Source organism: Giraffa tippelskirchi, chromosome 10 (genome assembly GCF_054371585.1).
Source record: "Giraffa tippelskirchi isolate mGirTip1 chromosome 10, T2T-mGirTip1v1.2.pri, whole genome shotgun sequence".
Taxonomy (NCBI): Eukaryota; Metazoa; Chordata; class Mammalia; order Artiodactyla; family Giraffidae; genus Giraffa; species Giraffa tippelskirchi.
This window is the reverse complement of record NC_137284.1, coordinates 161,495,382-161,512,932: the sequence shown is the minus strand read 5'-3', so window position 1 is coordinate 161,512,932 and position 17,551 is coordinate 161,495,382. Positions and strand designations below refer to the sequence as shown.

Here is a 17,551-nt window from a genome sequence, read left to right as displayed (position 1 = left end):
GCCGGGGGCCTTCCCTGGTGGTGAAGGGCTTCTCTGGCTCTCGTCTTTGTCCTTCAAAACCTGCTCGTGGCTTCCTGAGGCCCCTGCACAGGTGTGTGCCAGCTACTGACTGACACGGCTCAGCAGGCTTGCTTTTGTTTTGATTAAGGGTCGTTTTTTTCATCATGTCGTCTTTGAGTTTCTAAAGTGTATTAATGTAGTAAATGAACAGAGTCCGTACCAATTACCTTTATTTTAGAAAGAAGCATAGAGTGTTATGATGATGTAATATGGAAAACTCTGCGTCTTCAACACATTTGGCACCACTGCAAATACTGCTGTCATGAGTGGAGTAAAAGGGGTGGCCCCGTGTTTGTCTTGGGGTCAGCTGTACCTGGCAAGGCTGTGTCCACAAGGCTGAGGGTGAGCTTCAGGGGGTGGGAACCTTGTTCTCTTATTCCAGCACTGAGGGAGCACTTCATACACGTTGGTTAAACAAACACTGAAATGAGTTTGTTACCTGATGCCATTTTGAAGACTGCAGGCTGGCTTGTGTGGTTTCAGCAGACATAGCAGCATATGCAAAATATGCAGCTCAGATATTTATGTCTCTGAAACAGTCTGTATTCTACTTTTTCCTGTGTTCCAGACAAGAACCGTAACTAGATTACTGCCAGTAGAGTTGGGGAAGGAGTAATTGAGAGATAATAGAACATAAAATTATCGCATCTTAGGGTATGTGGAGAAAACTTGTCATTTGCCATATGCCTCTACAAGGATGAGGTCACCAGCCACTGTGGTCGCTGCCCTTCCACACCCCTGAAAGGAGTTCAGGGCAGAGACCAGGAATGAGGCCCTCTGTGCTCTGGGAAAACGGACAGAACTGACTTTCAGGCAGTTTGATATTTTCAAGAGAAGATTTTATGAGCCCAATTTCTTGCATCTTCTCATAGTTAGAAAAACTCTACAATCATTAATGAAGATGTCTGCGCCTTGTAACTAGTAGCAACCTTCTGCCAAAATGTGTCCTTGATTGCGTGCACCTCCTTCACCAAAAGAATCTATAGATAGTGACTTTTACGGCGGGAGTGTGACCGTTGGCAGACTTTCATCCCAGATGCCCTCTGTTGGTATTTTGCTCATGTGCTTGGACACTCTGCTGTGGTTATCAGATTCCTCCCAATGCTCCAGGGCAGAAGCAAGATGACCAGCTTCCAGCATCAAACCATTCAGGTTCCACAAAAACATCGTGGGCCTGTCACATTTTTATAAAGATAGGTGAAGCCTTACATGCAGCATCGCACAGTGTTCATGGATGTTCACATTAATGATTGAAGTGACAGTTGCTGAGTAAAATTGATGCCTCGAACAGGTGTAATGTCTCTGAGGGCCCAAGCACTACTAGTTTCTCACGGTGGGAGAGCACGGGCACAACAGTTATTTGTGGTGAAATATGATCTAAACATTGTATGTGTTTTAAACAAACAGAGTTATTTATGAGACAAATGAAAACTATACTCCATCAAGAGACTGCTCCAGAAGCTGCCCTTTGAGAAGTGACATTTGTACCAAGACCTCTGGCCAGGCAGCCAGCCTCGCCCCCCACGTGGCCGTGCTGACTCTGGTGGCCGTGGCTGCTGCAGCCCACGTGCTGGGACTCTGGCCCAGCTGGCCTGCAGGTTACAGCTTGCCTGCAGTCCAGTTTTGGTGGCTTTACCAGCATTGTATTCAGATTCTGTAGCTTGGGTCTGTGGTGATGAAGAGAATGTGATACAGAACTTTTTCTTTGCTAGTTTTGTAGGGAATTGTGAGATCGATCTGGAGATCAAGCGATATTTTTGTAGAGCTGGTGTGCAGAGTATACAGGTAAGGTTTTTTAAGTTTCATTTTCTTCTCATTCTCTGTGCTCTATTCAGAAAGAAAATTGTGAAGTTTTTATTAACTCAGAATTTCTTTGAAGTTAAAGAGAGAAGCCTAAAGTCATATGCTCAGGAATCACTGTGAGGACCTGGCATCCTCCTTTTGAGTCAGTAAGCGCCTGTGAAATTATTCCCATTCACATTTTGTTTTCCCGTTTGAGTTTAGATTCATGGCACAGTGCGGGTGATCCTGGAACCACTGATCGGAGACATGCCCCTAGTAGGAGCTTTCTCTATCTTCTTCCTTAGGAAGCCAGTAAGTCAAGGTTTATTTCATTCTCTTCTTCCCATTCACTCACGAGAATGTGTACATGCCAAAGAGCAGAGTAAGAAAAAGAGCTTATCTCACTTTATTCCCTTTGAGGCATGAATCCTGTGTGCTTTCATCTCTTTATGCTTTAACATCCCTTGATAGACAACTTTTTCCTCATTATAAAACTAATAAGTTTGGGACTTCCCTGATGGTCCAGTGGTTAATACTCCAGACTCCCACTGTAGGGGATGGGATTCTACCCCTGTTCAGGGAGCTAGATCCTGCATGCCGCACAGCCAAAAAATAGAAATAACGCTATAATATTAATTTCCAAATGAAACTTTAGTACTCAGAAAAGCAGGGTGTAGCTGTGAAAGGTTGAGAATCATTGGTACCCTTATATGATGAATTACAGCCCCTAAGCACAATCTTCAGAGAAAAGGGACTTTTTCGGTCACTTTCATCTGGAAAATATGAGGGCACAGTTCCCTGCCGTCTGCCAAGTCCTTACCCACCCCAATGAAAAACAAGAGATTTTGGGATTTTGACTGGATGATTTAGACGCATGGAAATCTTTGGAATGTGAAACTTTTGTACATTGTTCTGCTTGTTGATTTGTTTAGATTAGTTTTGATAATGTGCTACTTGCTTAAAAAAAAACAAAACTGCAAGTTTCCGAAGTGCTGCCCTCATGGAGCACATGGAGGCAGGACGGATGTACTGTCCCGTTTCAGGTTCAGTGATGGACGCAGGCCTCCCAGCCTCACTTCCCTCTCTCGGTTCCTCCTGTTCTTTGAACTGTGTTCTTTGATCAAACTGCCGTCTCCTGCCATCGGTCTCCACAGGGGATGGTCCCAGGACTCCCACAACCAAGTTACACAAATGCTCAGGTTCCTTAGTAAATGGCGTAGTGTTTGCTTATAACCTCTGCACAGCCTCTAGCATCCTTTAACTCATCTCCAGATCAGTAGTGACACCTAATACAGTGTAACTTCTGTGTTAATAGTTGAAATGTAAATGATATGTAAATGGTTGCCTTAGTGCAGCAGATTCAAGTTTTGCTTTTTGGAACTTTCTGAAATATTTTTTCTTTCTGAATACTTTTGATCCATAATTGGTTAAATCTGAGGAGACGGAGCTGGAACCCTCGGACACTGAGGCCCAACTGTTTTTGATTTCTGTAAGCCTCAGTTTCCCCATCAGTAACATGGAGAGTATAGTAATACCTCCCTTAAAAGATTAGATGTGACAACTAAATGTCAGTGGGTAAAAACACTCAGTATAGTACCTGGCATACAGAAGTCTTCAAATGTTTAAGAAATAAAATATTTTCCTATATGTAGGTTTAGCATTCTGGTGGGGCCCTAACAGCAGAGGTCAAGGTTTGGTAAGCTTGGATGAAGGTTCTGGGAAGAGCCAGGGAGACCCACTGTCTGCCCTTGGACATGTCCCAGAAATTGGTGGCCACCCACTCATGCTGACTTGACATTTGTTGGCATTGCCTCTGGGGTATACTCTTGAGGGTGTTTCAGAATCCTTAGGTCACATTTAGGTTCGTCTCAGGAGTGTGGATTAGACTAGACTGAATCAGGAGGCCTTCTCTAGAGCTTCCCCAGGAGGTGGTCTGGGCTCTGAAAGCGTTTATCCCAGGGGTCCTCCCCAGTGGCAAAGCACATGTCTTCTGAGTCTGTGATCCACAGATTGAGTTTCTTCATCTATAAAGTGGAATTAATATCTTCCTTTAAGAGGGATTGTGAAAAGAAATTGAGTCCATCTAGCTAGGACTCCAGCAGTTGAGGTTGTTGTTGTTCAGTTACTCAGTCAGTCTGATGCTTTGTGACCCCACGGACTGCAGCGCGCCAGGCCTCCCTGTCCATCACCAACTCCCAGAGCTCACTCAAACTCATGTCCATCGAGTCAGTGATGCCATCCAACCATCTCATCCTCTGTTGTCCACTTCTCCTCCCGCCTTCAGTCTTTCCCAACATCAGAGTCTTTTCCAACACCAGAGCTCTTCACATCAGGGGCTAAAGTATTGGAGCTTCAGCTTCATTCAGCATCAGTCCTTCCAATGACTATTCAGGACTAATTTCCTTTAGGATTGACTGGTTTGATCTCCTTGCAGTCCAAGGGACTCTCAAGAGTCTCCTCCAACACCATAGTTCAAAAGCTTCAGCACTCTACCTTCTTTATGGTCCAGCTCACATCCATACATGACTACTGGAAGAACCATAGCTTTGACTAGATGGACCTTTGTCAGCAAAGTGACGTCTCTGCTTTTTAGTACTCTGTCTACATTTGTCATAGCTTTTCTTCCAAGGAACAAGTAGTTGAGGTCATTAAGCAAAGAAGGAGGAGAAAGGGGGGACTTTAAAAACAGAATGAGCAGGTACTGCTGTCTCATGAAAGCCACGCAGGGGCTGCAGCTGAGGATCAGGAACAGGATGAATGTGGCATGTGGCCACTGTGGCTGCCGTCCTCTCTTGGGCCTGTTCTGCCTGCTTTATTCTCTCTCCCCGAGACCAGTGACCTCTGGTCCTTCAGGCCACAGGCCAGAGTCCCAGCTGCCATGGCTCTGAAGAGGAGCTAGCCTCCCACTCTTCCTTTGTCCTGGCGTGCGCTCTTCTAGTTGTATCAGGCACAGGTCCTTGGCCCTGAGACCAGGAGTGGGGAGGACACAGCGTTTGAACGAGGGTCCCAGAGGCTGATTCATGCCACCCTCTGGGGGAGGCAGCAGTGAGGTGATGAGGCAGAAATTGGCAGGCAGGTCCTTGGAGCCCACTGGACTGAAGAGGGCCCAGAATGGGGCCACTGGGAAGTTTGGTGGGTCTTTATCCTGCCAGATGTTCTCTGAGTTTCTTGGATGAGGGGTTTGCTATCCTGCATTATTTTGGAGCTTCTTGCCGCACTGCCAGGGTGCTGGTGCTCTCAGTGGCCCCTCCCTGTGCCCCGGGAGGGTCTGACAGCGCCCTTAGCACCCTGCATCTGTGTGGAGTGGAGGGAGTCCTCGTCCTGGCCTCCGAGCAGCGGGGGGCTGTCTGTCCTGCCTTTCTCTGTCTCTGGATCTCACAGGGCTTGCTCTGGCTCTGCTGCCCGGAGCGGCCCTGTCGCCTCGCCCTCTGTGCCTTCAGGAGTGACGCTCTTCCCAGTTTGCTGCATCCCACGTGGAAGCTGGAAGTCTCAGGACTGTTAAAGCATAAGAAAAACATTGGTGACCTTTATCACCAGCCCAAAGCAGCAAATTCGAAAGCTCTGGGGAAGGGCGGAGCCACCACTCTGTAACAAACTTCCTGTGGAGGAGGCTGGCGTGTAGTCAGCACTGAAATGAGCAGTGTCTGTGGGTTAGGATCCTGCTGGACCCACAGACCCTCGGAGGGCAGTCAAGGGAGGCCCAGCTGAGGCTGCCCTGCTGCTGAACCTGCTCAGGCTGCTGGGGCTCCAGTGGCAGGGGGGCCCGCCCCTCCGCTCCCCTCCCCCTCCCTCACTGCTACTTCTCAGCCCTCAGAGAGAGATGATTTCCTGTCCTTTGGAAACACTTCCCACTGGCTCTTCAGTTTCCCAAAAGGAGATCTGTCCAGCCTGGGGGCTGATGGGGAAGGCACTTATTTTAGTTGCTTTTTCTAGATCTGCCCCTCTTGGTGACTCTTCCCTACTGCACAGGCCAGGTGGACTTTTCTCTCACACAGCTGGACACCTGTTCAGTCACACACTCTCAGTCTCGTCTTCAAACACAAAATCACTCACACTCTTCTCCCTCCACAGCCCCTCCGGCTTGGCTGTTGTGTCCTTTGGCCTCCCTTGTGCTCAGGGACAGGCCAGCTCCCCTTTCAGGGCCTTGAACAAGCGTGCCTGGAGCCTTCTTTCTTGCATTCATATCTCTTCAAACTCAACTGAGTCTGTCCTTATGTGAATTTTGTCCCTGTCCCCCTAGTATTATTCTGTTTCTCGGAACTTGGGTAGCATTCAGGTACATCTCATCATTTTGACAACTGTCCTGCAAGTAGGTGCTCTGTTGCCCCTGAGTTTACAATCTAGTTTTAGTCCCTTGAGGTGATCGCCCTTTGGGGAGGGCCTTTGAGAGTTTCTTTGACCTTCTGATTCAGCAAGATGCCCCAGGTTCATGTTAACAGTTTTTGTCCCAGACCCAGAACCAGCCATTTCTTCAAAGTCTCCTGTTCCTTTTAGTGGAAGATGCATCTAGAGATCACAGTCAGGGTCTAGGGAATCCATGGGGCTTCCCTCTTAGCTCAGTTGGTAAAGAATCTGCTTGCAAGACAGGAGACCCGGGTTTGATTCCTGGGTTGGGAAGATCCCCTGGAGAAGGGAATGGCTACCCACTCCAGTATGCTTGCCTGGAGAAACCCATGGACAGAGGAGACTGGCAGGCTACAGTCTATGGTGTTGCAAGAGTCGGACACGACTTAGCAACTAAACCGCCAGGGAGTCCTACGGAGGTTAGTTTCTCAGGACTTAATATATATATTAAAGTTGTTGCTTTTGAGTTTGGGTTTGTCCAAAGGAATCTTGACTCTTCAGTTCATACTTAAAACTGCTCGCTCCCCAGCTCTGTCACTCCGGTGTATGTAAGTAATAGAGGTCATACAGTCTCACTTAGCATCTTCTACAGTATAAAGCACAAGCATTGCATTATGTGCAGTATCCGTCTTGACAGGAGAAGCATTGTTTTAATCAGTACTTTTTACCTGTCCACATCTGTTTAATGGAGTCTCAGCCAACTATATAGAAATTATACTAATTAAATACCCACTAGAAAAATGAGCAAAAAAAATACAAAAGTTGACTAAATGGATGGAACATGTCCCACTAATATCAGGAAAAAAGTGAAAGTCGCTTAGTTATGTCCAAGTCTTTGTGACCCCATGGGCTGTCCAGTCCATGGAATGCTCCGGGCCAGAATACTGGAGTGGGTAGCCTTTCCCTTCTCCAAATATCAGGAAAATGCTGTTTGAAATAGTGACAGAGTAACCATTCTTTAACTGCCAAATAGACTGATTTTTAACATCTGTGTTTGGTGTGGATGTAAAGAAAGTACCTTTTATACAATTTTGATGGAAGTGTAAATTAGTACAATATTAGAGCAATTAGGTACTGACACGACTTAGCAACTGAACACCAAGGTAACGTATATCAGAATAAACAAATGAACATATGTCTTTGACCAGAGCTTCCACTTTTTGAATGCTAGTCTCTGGAAGAACGTGTGTAGACAGATACCCACTCAGTCATTTTGTTATTGTTGTTCTTCAGTCGCTCAGTCGTGTCTTACTCTTTGCATCCCCATAAACTGCAGCACAACAGGCCCCCCTGTCCTTCACTGTCTCCCTGAGCTCACACTCAGGTCTGTTGAGTCGATGATGCCATCCAACCATTTCATCCTCTGTCACCCTCTTCTCCTCTTGCCCTCAAACTTTTCTAGCATCAGGGTCTTTTTCAGTGAATCAGCTCTTCACATCAGGTGGCCAAAGTATTGGAGCTTCAGCATCAGTCCTTCCAATGAATATTCAGAGTTGATTTCCTTTAAGATGGACTGGTTGGATCTCCTTGCAGTCCAAGGGACTCTCAAGAGCCTTCTCCAACAGTGTAGTTCAAAAGCATCAATTCTTTGGCCTTCAGCCTTCTTTATGGTCCAACTCTCATATCCATACATGACTACTGGAAAAACTATAGCCTTGTGTACACAGACCTTTGTCGGCAAAGTAATGTCTTTGCTTTTTAATACACTGTCTACGTTTGTCACAGCTATTCTTCCAAGGAGCAAATGTCTTTTAATTTCATGGCTGCAGTCACCATCCGCATTGATTTTGGAGCCCAGGAAAATGAAATCTGACACTGTTTCCACTTTTTCCCCATCTATTTGCCATGAAGTGATGGGACCGGATGCCATGATCTTAGTTTTTTGAATGTTGAGTTTTAAGCCAACTTTTTCACTCTCCTCTTTCATCTTCATCAAGAGGCTCTTTAGTTCCTCCTCACGTTCTGCCATTAAGGTGGTATCATCTACATATCTGAGATTGTTGATATTTCTCCTTGCAATCTTGATTCCAGCTTGTGATTCATCCAGCCTGGCATTCCCCATGATGTACTTTGCATATAAGTTAAATAAGCAGTGTGACAATATACAGCTTTGACGTACTCCTATACAGATTTCTCACGAGGCAGGTCAGGTGGTCTGGTATTCCCATCTCTTTAAGAATATTCCTCAGTTTGTTGTGATCCACACAGCCAAAGGCTTTAGTGTAGTCATTGAAACAGAAGTAGATGTTTTTTTAGAATTCCTTTGCTTTTTCTGTGATCCAGCGGATGTTGGCAGTTTGATCTCTGGTTCCTCTGCCTTTTCTAAATCCACGTCTCGAAGTTCTCGGTTCATGTACTGCTGAAGCCTCGCTTGAAGGATTTTGAGCATAATCTTGCTAGCATGTGAAATGAATGCAATTGTACAGTAATTTGAACATTCTTCAGCATTGCCTTTCTTTGGGATTGGAGTGAAAACTGACCTTTTCGAGTTCTGTGGCCTACTGCTGAGTTTTCCAAATCTGCTGGTATAATGAGTGTAGCACTTTAACAGCAGCATCTTTTAGCATTTGAAATAGCTCAACTGGAATTCCATCACCTCCGCTAGCTTTTTTCATAGTAATGCTTCCTAAGGCCCACTCAGGATGTCTGGCTCTAGGTGAGTGATCACACCATTGTGGTTATCCGAGTCATTAAGAGCTCTTTTGTATAGTTCTTCTGTGTATTCTTGCCACCTCTTCTTAATCTCTTCTGCTTCTGTTAGATCCTTGCCATTTTTGTCCTTTGCTGTGCCTATCTTTGCGTGAAATGTTCCCTTGGTATCTCCAATTTTATAAAGAGATCTCTAGTCTTTTCCATTCTATAGTTTTACTCTGTTTCTTTGCATTGTTCACTTAAGAAAGCTTTCTTATCTCTCTTTGCTGTTCTCTGGAGCTATACATTCAGTTGGGTGTATCTTTCCCTTTCTCCTTTCCCTTTTGCTTCGCTTCTTTTCTCAGCTACTTGTAAGGCCTCCTCAGACAACCACTTTGCCTTCTTGCGTTTCTTTTTCTTGGGGGTGGTTTTGGTTATCGCCTCCTGTACAGTCTTAGGAGCCTCCGTCCACAGTCCTTCAGGCTCTCTCTCTACCAGGTCTAGTCCCTTGAATGTATCTGTCACTTTCGCTGCATAATCCTGAGGGATTTGATGTAGGTCATACCTGAATGGCCTAGTGGTTTTCCCTACTTTCTTCAGTTTGAGCCTGAATTTTGCAATAAGGAGCTCATGATCGGAGCCACAATCAGCTCCTGGTCTTGTTTTTGCTGACTGTTTAGAGCTGCTCCATCTTTGGCTGCAAAGAATATAATCAGTCTGATTTCAGTATTGACCATGTGGTGATGTAGATGTGTAGAGTCATCTGTTGTGTTGTTGGAAGAGGGTGTTTGCTATGACCATTACTTATATAATAAAAGAGAAACTGCAAATATTCTAAGTGCTCATCAATAGGAGGGTGGGTATATAAATAATTTTGGATTTACTGGAGAAAATTATGATATCAAAAAACATAAGAACAGGCAAGCTATCAGTAGCAATAAGGGACAACAGCTTTGATATTTTATAAAGTGAAAATCAAGGTATAGGACAGCATTAGGTACTGAGTAACCCATTTCATTTATAAAGAAACAGACTTGTATAATTTGATAATGATAATCAGAAGTAGTTTGCATACTTATTATATTTGCCCTTTTTTTTAAAAACAGCTTTTAGAAATTAACTGGACAGGATTGACTAATCTTCTCGACATTCCTGGATTGAAGTAAGTACTCTGTCATGCCCTGTGGCCAGCTTGCTGAATGTGCGTTGGCAGCATCATGAGACAGCCCAGCGGCGAGCGCCGCCTCCCAGGCAGGCTCTCAGGCTCCCGGAGCCCGAACCGCGTCTCAGGCTCTGGGCTGCACGCGAGCCCTGTTGGAACCAGATGGAGCCATTCCATCTGTCAGGAGGTGTCTTTCTGGTTTTGCTGTTTTAATATCCCAGAAAAATAAAGAAAACTTTAAAAAGTTTTCAAGCTGATATGTTTCAAGACAAGCCCTTTCTGGCTGCATTGCCTTCTCTGCCTTGACCTACTCCTCCTGGGCGGGGAGGAGTCAGCCTGGACCTGCGGCTGCGGGGCGCACTGGGAGTCCTTTTGCTGTTCCGTGTGCTGTGGTGTCTGAACCGTGAGGACTCCTTCCAGATGAGCTGTGAAGCCTTCGGGGCACGTCCCTCCTGTGAGAGCAGTGAGGCTTCCTAGTCAGGCTTCAGGTCATCTGTCTTCCAAGATGGAAGGCGACAGCGGCAGACCGTTGGTCACCACGAAGCAGGGAACCTGCTTCTTCTGGTCTCGCCGCTGCATCTGAAGGTTCAAGTGCGTTAAGTGCTGGTTACAGTTACGTGTGTTCCTAGTGGACACTTTGTTAATCTGTGGGATTCTTTTGCCTAAAATAGCTTAGAAAATTGAATTATGAAAGCCTTGGTTCGCTTTTTTTTCTATTCTTTTGTATTTATTATGTCCTTGAGGAGAGTGAAAAAGTTGGCTTAAAGCTCAACATTCAGAAAACTAAGATCATGGCATCTGGTCCCATCACTTCATGGGAAATAGATGGGGAAACAGTGGAAACAGTGTCAGACTTGATTTTTTTGGGCTCCAAAATCACTGCAGATGGTGCCTGCAGCCATGAAATTAAAAGACGCTTAGTCCTTGGAAGGAAAGTTATGACCAACCTAGATAGCATATTTAAAAGTAGAGACATGACTTTGCCAACAAAGGTCCGTCTAGTCAAGGCTATGGTTTTTCCAGTGGTCATGTATGGATATGAGAGTTGGACGGTGAAGAAAGCTGAGCGCCAAAGAATTGATGCTTTTGAACTGTGGTGTTGGAGAAGACTCTTGAGAGCCCCTTGGACTGCAAGGAGATCCAACCAGTTCATCCTAAAGGAGATCAGTCCTGGGTGTTCATTGGAAGGACTGATGTTGAAGCTGAAACTCTAATACTTTGGCCACCTCATGCGAAGAGTTGACTCATTGGAAAAGACCCTAATGCTGGGAAGGATTGGGGGCAGGAGGAGAAGGGGACGACAGAGGATGAGATGGTTGGATGGCATCACCGACTCGATGGACATGGGTATGGGTAGACTCCGGGAGTTGGTGATGGACAGGGAAGCCTGGCGTGGTACGATTTATGGGGTCACAAAGAGTCGGACACGACTGAGCGACTGAACTCAACTGAAGTGGCCATTAGAAAGAATTTTATTTTGTTTCATTATCAGGAAAAAATGAAGAGTTTAATAAGCTGAGGCATAGTTGTAATAATAAGTCTTTTTTAGGTACTGTGGTTTATTGGGTATAGAAAAGTACCGTTATCTTGGGTTCTTGGAAAGATTCTTGGAAAGGACAGCTTTAAAAGAATTTTGTAAAAGGGTTGGTTAGGATTCTTGCTAACCCAAGAGCAAACCCAGCTCACTTGGTCTTCATTAAGCGAGTAAGGTTTTTTGAAAGACAGTCTATTCATTCATCCAACAAGCGGGTGGGGAGCGTCTGCTTTGGGCCTGAGTGTGGCCTGCGGCCCTGTCACGTGGCCAGACTGGGCCGGGTACTGATGTCCAAAGGACGGCTCCGGACTCGGGTTTTCTGTGTGTGGCTTTGTTGCCAGGCAGGCTCTTGCTGTGAAGTAGCAGCTTCTAGCTTCTGTTCTGCATGCATGCTTACCAACCTCAGTAGACAGTTCCCACAGAGGTCCCTCTGGTTCCAGCAAAAGTTCCAGAGTTGACCTCTGTTTGTCCACCTTCCTTGGACACATTCTCCTGGTTCTGGTGATCAGGTCTGGATCTTGTGCCCGCCCTGAGAGGAGGCAGAGAAGTGCTTGAGAAAGTTGCAGTGAAGGACAGGAAGTCCCCCAAAGGAAGGACTCCAGGAGTTGGAGAAAAGGATGCTGGTCAGTGGCCAAAACACCAAGTCCCTGCTGTCCTTTAGTGCAGAAAAGAATGTGCGTTCTGCTTCCCTCCCCTCAGCACCGTGACCGGGCTTGTCAGGCGTCTCCTCTGCAGGTAGCGCTGTGGCAGAGAGCTGGTGGGCGGCTCCTGCCTGTGAGCCCGCAGCTCTGGAGTCCGTCCCAAACCGCTGGGAAGGCAGAAACACATGTGCACAAGGACAGACAGACACACACGCACAGGCGCAGCCTCGTTTCGTTTCGGATTTTATGTGAAGACAGACTCTCTGTATGGTATACCTTCTAGCTATTGTTTTATATGTAGATTTTTATTCACATATAAAACATATTCTTATATATTAGGTATATATAGGATTGCATATATTGTTAAGAATATATATGCATATATATTAGAAATACAGGTGGAAATAGACACACACCATGCAAAAATGAGGCCATGGTATAAAAGAAATATAGTAAAATACTCCTTTAAAATTACATATATTTATATATGACATATAATTTATATATAATTATGTAAATTTCATGCTATAAAATATATGCATGTGTACTTAACATAAAACTTGGGCCACTATTTTGTGAAGATTTTATCAAGTAACAGCTGTGGCAGACCTTATCTTGTAAATATTCAATAACTTTGAACCTAACATAAGGTAATGAAATCTTGCCCCAAGCTTTACTAAATGAACGTCTGCCTGCTCCCTGCATTGACTGCAGAACAGAAGCCAAGGGGTGAGGAGGTAGCGGGACCCCTGAGTCGCTTCACCTCACCACGCGTGTTCGCGCTCCCTGCCGCTGTTCAGTGAGGAGCCCTAACCCGAGTGTGCGGGGTGACGACTGTCGGTGATGCGCAGGGCCAGTTCAGGAAGACCGGGAGGGCGGAAGGCGTGAGGAAGCCATGCTGTGTGCTGAGCCCTGCCGCAGTCAGGACGGGAAGCGGCGGCTCGGGGGGTGTGCAGCCGCGCTCGGGAGCTGTCGGTGGAGGTGCCAGCTGGGCCTTCTGCTGGCGGCACAGGCATCAGCGGGAGGTGAGGCACAGCCCACCACCGTGGCAGCTAACAGGTTCCTGAAGCACTTATGTCAGCAGTGAGGGGCCTTCTGTCTCAGTAGATTTTTCTATATAAACAAAACTCGTGCTTCTGCAGGGAGATTGCCCGAAGTGAGAGTGTGCTGGGTGCTAAAGCTTTGAGGGACCACTCTGTCATCAGCTTGGTGAGCACCAGTCCAGTGTCTGCCAGCGTACGCCCTCCGAGTCCCTCTGGAGTGTAGACGCTGGTTAACTGGCCTCTTCTCAAGAGCGGAGCTGTCTGGGGAGTGTGGTTCCCACGTTCAACTGAGAGGGCTGTCGCCGAGCCTCCACATTGTGGTCGGCATTTGGACCCCAGCCTGCAGCAAGGCTCAGTCATCTCTCAGGGCGTGGTAGGACTGTCACTGTGTCCCGGGGGATGTTCCGGCTGTGGTTCCTTTACGTCTGACATGTTCATAATGCTGACATCTGAGAAGTACTGGCAAGAAGCAAGTTTCTTCTAGGACTCTGCGGTTCTGGCTAAAGGTGCTCGCACAGGGCTCAGCTTCTGTGCCCTCAGAAGTGGTGTTGCAGAGAACCTTGGCTCTCCGTTTCCACACATTTACAAAGAAGAGACAAAAAGTATATTGAAAGTACATTAGTTTCTTTAGCCCCCACAACTTTATTCCTACTGCTGAATTCTCTGTGCAGTGGTGTATACTATTTCAAATTGATTATAGTCTTCAGTACCTAATAAAGTATAAAGAAGAATGAACTAAATTCTTTTACTTCATTGGGAGCTCTGCGTATATAACAAGAAAGATGAATTTAATGTAATAAATGTGAAATGAGTAAATGCTGATTTTCATATTCTCTGCACTTTTATGTGTGTTTGTAATATTTTATGTTAAAATAAGAAATTTAATTAAATGTATATTCAGTGTTAAATCAATGATAAATTTATGTGGAAATGTATGAATGTGATTCAGGACATTGAGAAATGTAGCCAGAATATTACCTTGTGTTCTCAGAATAAATCCCACATAATTGTCACCATAGCAGCATAAATACTGTGTTAGGGGAACTAGCTCTGACCTGTTGGTGGGATATTGTATCGTGTTTATGCTAAGTTCACTGTTACAAGTGGTAACTAACATGAAGTGTCTAATCATTGTTTTTTTTTTTTTAACCTCCCACCTAACAGTGGTTTATCAGATACTATCATTTTGGATATAATATCAAACTATCTGGTGCTTCCCAATCGAATCACAGTCCCTCTTGTCAGTGAAGTTCAAATAGCTCAGCTGCGATTTCCTGTACCAAAGGTAAGCATGTGTTCATTAACACTTAAAATAGACTGAAGGAACTTTTCACACCCGTGGGTGCTGTGACGTCTTGTATTTCTCCTAAAAACGACCTTGCCATGTGGATCTTGATGCTGTAAAAGTGGTCTGTCCTGCCCATCCTTAGGAGGTTGGATAAGGGCCATCTGGCCTAAAGCTTTCAGGGAGCTTTTTAAGGGCAGTTCTTAAACCTCAGAAGTACTCACAGGGATTTAATTCTGTAGATGTCGCTGCAAGTTGTAAAGGACAACTGTGATAGCTTATTTACTGCCTCAGAAAGCACTTGCTGCTTGTGTATAAGATGTACATTTTAGCCTGAGCTGGGAACCTTGTGCCAGGCCCCTGTCAGGCTTGAGAAGCTGTCGTCTGTGGAGTCCTTCAGGGGCAGACGCGGCAGGCGCGCCATGGGTGTTAAGCCCCCCGGACGGAGTGAGCGGGCAGGGCTGGGCTGAGTCACGACCTGGGGGTTGGCGGCAGCTTCACTCTGGGAGCGCATTCCTCAGAGTGTCTTCATTTGTAGGTTGGGGTGGTGCCTCACACACACAGGTGGCCACACGTGTTGGAGGCACCATCATTTGAGTAAACTAAACAGCCTCAGCCCGAGGCCACGAGAGCCTGCCAGCCACGGATGTGGAACCCTGTCCCAGGCCCAGCGCGCGTTCTCAGAGGGTTGCTCCTCCCGCTTTGCACCTCACCCCTGTGGTCTCGCTGACGGTGGGCTCCAGAGGTGGAGTGGGCAGCCTGTCATGGGGTGTCTGGTCTCCGTTTAGAGTTTGTTTCATGAAGTAGAAGTAGCCAGCCTTTCCCCCTGCCTGTTACCCTTCTAGTAAGCTCGACCTTACTAATAGTGCACAAACCAACAAACATTCATGAGCATTCCTACTTTTTTCAAAGTAACAGCACCCCAGTCCTCACATCTCAGTTAGTCATATTGCTGGCATTCAGCAGGGGTGATGGGACACGTGTGAGGTGGGGATGTCTTTCTTCCTTCACTAAGCATCCTCAGCTCGGGGAGTGCAGGCCTGCCTTTGCACGCGGGAGTCCTCGTGCTCCTGGGCCACGGGCTCTGGGTTCTGTGAGCACTGGGGACCATCTGCACCCGCCCGGGGCCACCCTCCAGGCTGCTCAAATATGTGGCCACAGTGTCTAAGCATTAGATCTGTGAAAACGTAAATGGGAGGTTGGTTACGATTTTTAAAAGTGTATTTATCTGTAAAAATATGTGTCTTCCTATGCTAATTGGTTCAGGAACAGTACTTGGTAACTTGTTAAAAAGTGTTTATGGTATAGAATGCTACTCCCTCAAAAGGTAACTTTACTACTTGTGTTTACCTTGAAAGAAATGAGTGGATATTTTTTATCAATTAAGCAACATTTTAGGGAAAGAGAACTATGTTGTCTGTGAGTGTATGTATCTCAGAGTTTCAGTCTCCTATCCATGAAATAGGTTTAATGACAGTATTTCATAGGATTATTCTAAAAATTCAGCGAAGTAATCGGTGTGCATGAAGGAGTTAGGAAGAGTCTCTTGCATCCTGTAGCGCTAGTTTTCACTGCAGTTACCGCCAGTGGTATTCCTACCGGAACACAGCGCTGTTTGCCACCCACGAGGCCCTGTGTCATCTGCCTCCCTCCTGCCGTCGGCCCTGCCCAAGCCAGGGCCCTAGGGCGCAGGGCGGCTCTGGGACCCCTCCCTCCCGGGAGGGTCAGCAGCTCACGCTGGCTCCTCCATCTCTGGCCTCCTGTCAGACCCTTGGGGCCCCGTGGTCTTGCCCCTGAGGCACTCACGTTTGCCTTCTTTGCTCAGGGGACAGGATCTGTCTGGTCCCCAAGCCAGCCTTTGCTCCGGGTCTGCGGGTGAACCGGTGAGTAGTCTGCTGTCTTCCTTCTTCCCAGGGTGTCCTGAGGATACACTTTCTTGAGGCTCAGGATCTTCAGGGGAAAGACACGTACCTTAAGGGGCTTGTCAAGGGGAAGTCAGACCCCTATGGAGTGATTCGCGTTGGCAACCAGATCTTCCAAAGCAAGGTCATCAAGGAGAACCTCAGTCCAAAGTGGAACGAGGTGTACGAGGTGAGGGGCGGGCGCCGCGCGTGCTTCCCCAGGGTCTGCTCCCGGTCCCCGTGTGGTGAGTGCTTAGCTCAGTGCGCGGCTCTCTCCGCTTGGATTGTCTCTTTAAAAATACCTCACCTTGTATCCCTACCTCACACACAGTTTTAAACCTTAACCACATGAAGCTATCTCAGTCATAACCGGCCACTATCACACGGATGTCCCCCACGATGAGGTTAGTTATGTGCTGCTGTGTAGGTTTTCATTTAGTGCATCTGGACATCTCTTCATGTCCCAGGTGCAGCCATTCACGTGAGAAGATGCCCTTATGTCTTTACACAAGGGATCTGGCCTTTGGTCTCAGCACTGTAACCAGTGCCTTTTGGGTGTCGTGGGGCCGTATTTAGTGGACTTGGCCAAGTTGCACCCAGAGAATGCCCCTCAGAGTGAACTGCTGCATCACAAGGCATCCGGCTTGGAAAGAACTGGAACCCCACCAGCTTCTGGTCCTCCCTGCCCCATCTGTTGCCAGATCCCAACTTCTGAGTGGTGGTGAGGGGCCAGCCCTGACCAGGGCTGCAGCAGGAGTGGAGAGATGTCCGCGCCGGTAGCCCCGATAACTGGGAGCAGACACAGTGCCATGTGTGAGGGTAGTTTCCAGGGGCTCCTGCCATCAGGAGTGTATCGGGTCTGATGGTGGGGGCCTGGGTGTGGAGCAGCTGCTGGCACCGATGTTAGCTGCTGTTATGACTCAGAACAGACGCTCGTAAGTCTGAGACAGCCGTGCACTGGTACCTTTCAGGCTCTGGTCTATGAACATCCTGGACAGGAACTGGAGATCGAGCTCTTTGACGAAGACCCAGACAAGGATGACTTCCTCGGAAGGTGAGCCTCTGTGGCCGGGGCTGTGGACGCTTCCTCTTTGATAATCACTCTAAAAACGTGTCACATCAGAGCAGATTTATCACATTATTGTGTGTATTAAAATGGCTTTTTGAT

General features: G+C 46.8%; 1 protein-coding gene across 7 annotated transcripts in view; it reads left to right on the top strand.

Moving 5' to 3' along the window:
• The window catches only part of ESYT2 (extended synaptotagmin 2), an 83,644-nt gene that overhangs the window by 43,551 nt on the left and 22,542 nt on the right, over positions 1 to 17,551 (top strand). For all 7 annotated transcript variants that reach the window (XM_081535571.1, XM_081535570.1, XM_081535568.1 and 4 more), the window contains 6 exons: positions 1,773 to 1,845; positions 2,065 to 2,154; positions 9,924 to 9,979; positions 14,362 to 14,482; positions 16,397 to 16,573; positions 17,355 to 17,437. In XM_081535571.1, coding sequence (XP_081391697.1) covers positions 1,773 to 1,845; positions 2,065 to 2,154; positions 9,924 to 9,979; positions 14,362 to 14,482; positions 16,397 to 16,573; positions 17,355 to 17,437 — 600 coding nt within the window. The remainder of the gene's footprint in view (positions 1 to 1,772; positions 1,846 to 2,064; positions 2,155 to 9,923; positions 9,980 to 14,361; positions 14,483 to 16,396; positions 16,574 to 17,354; positions 17,438 to 17,551) is intronic.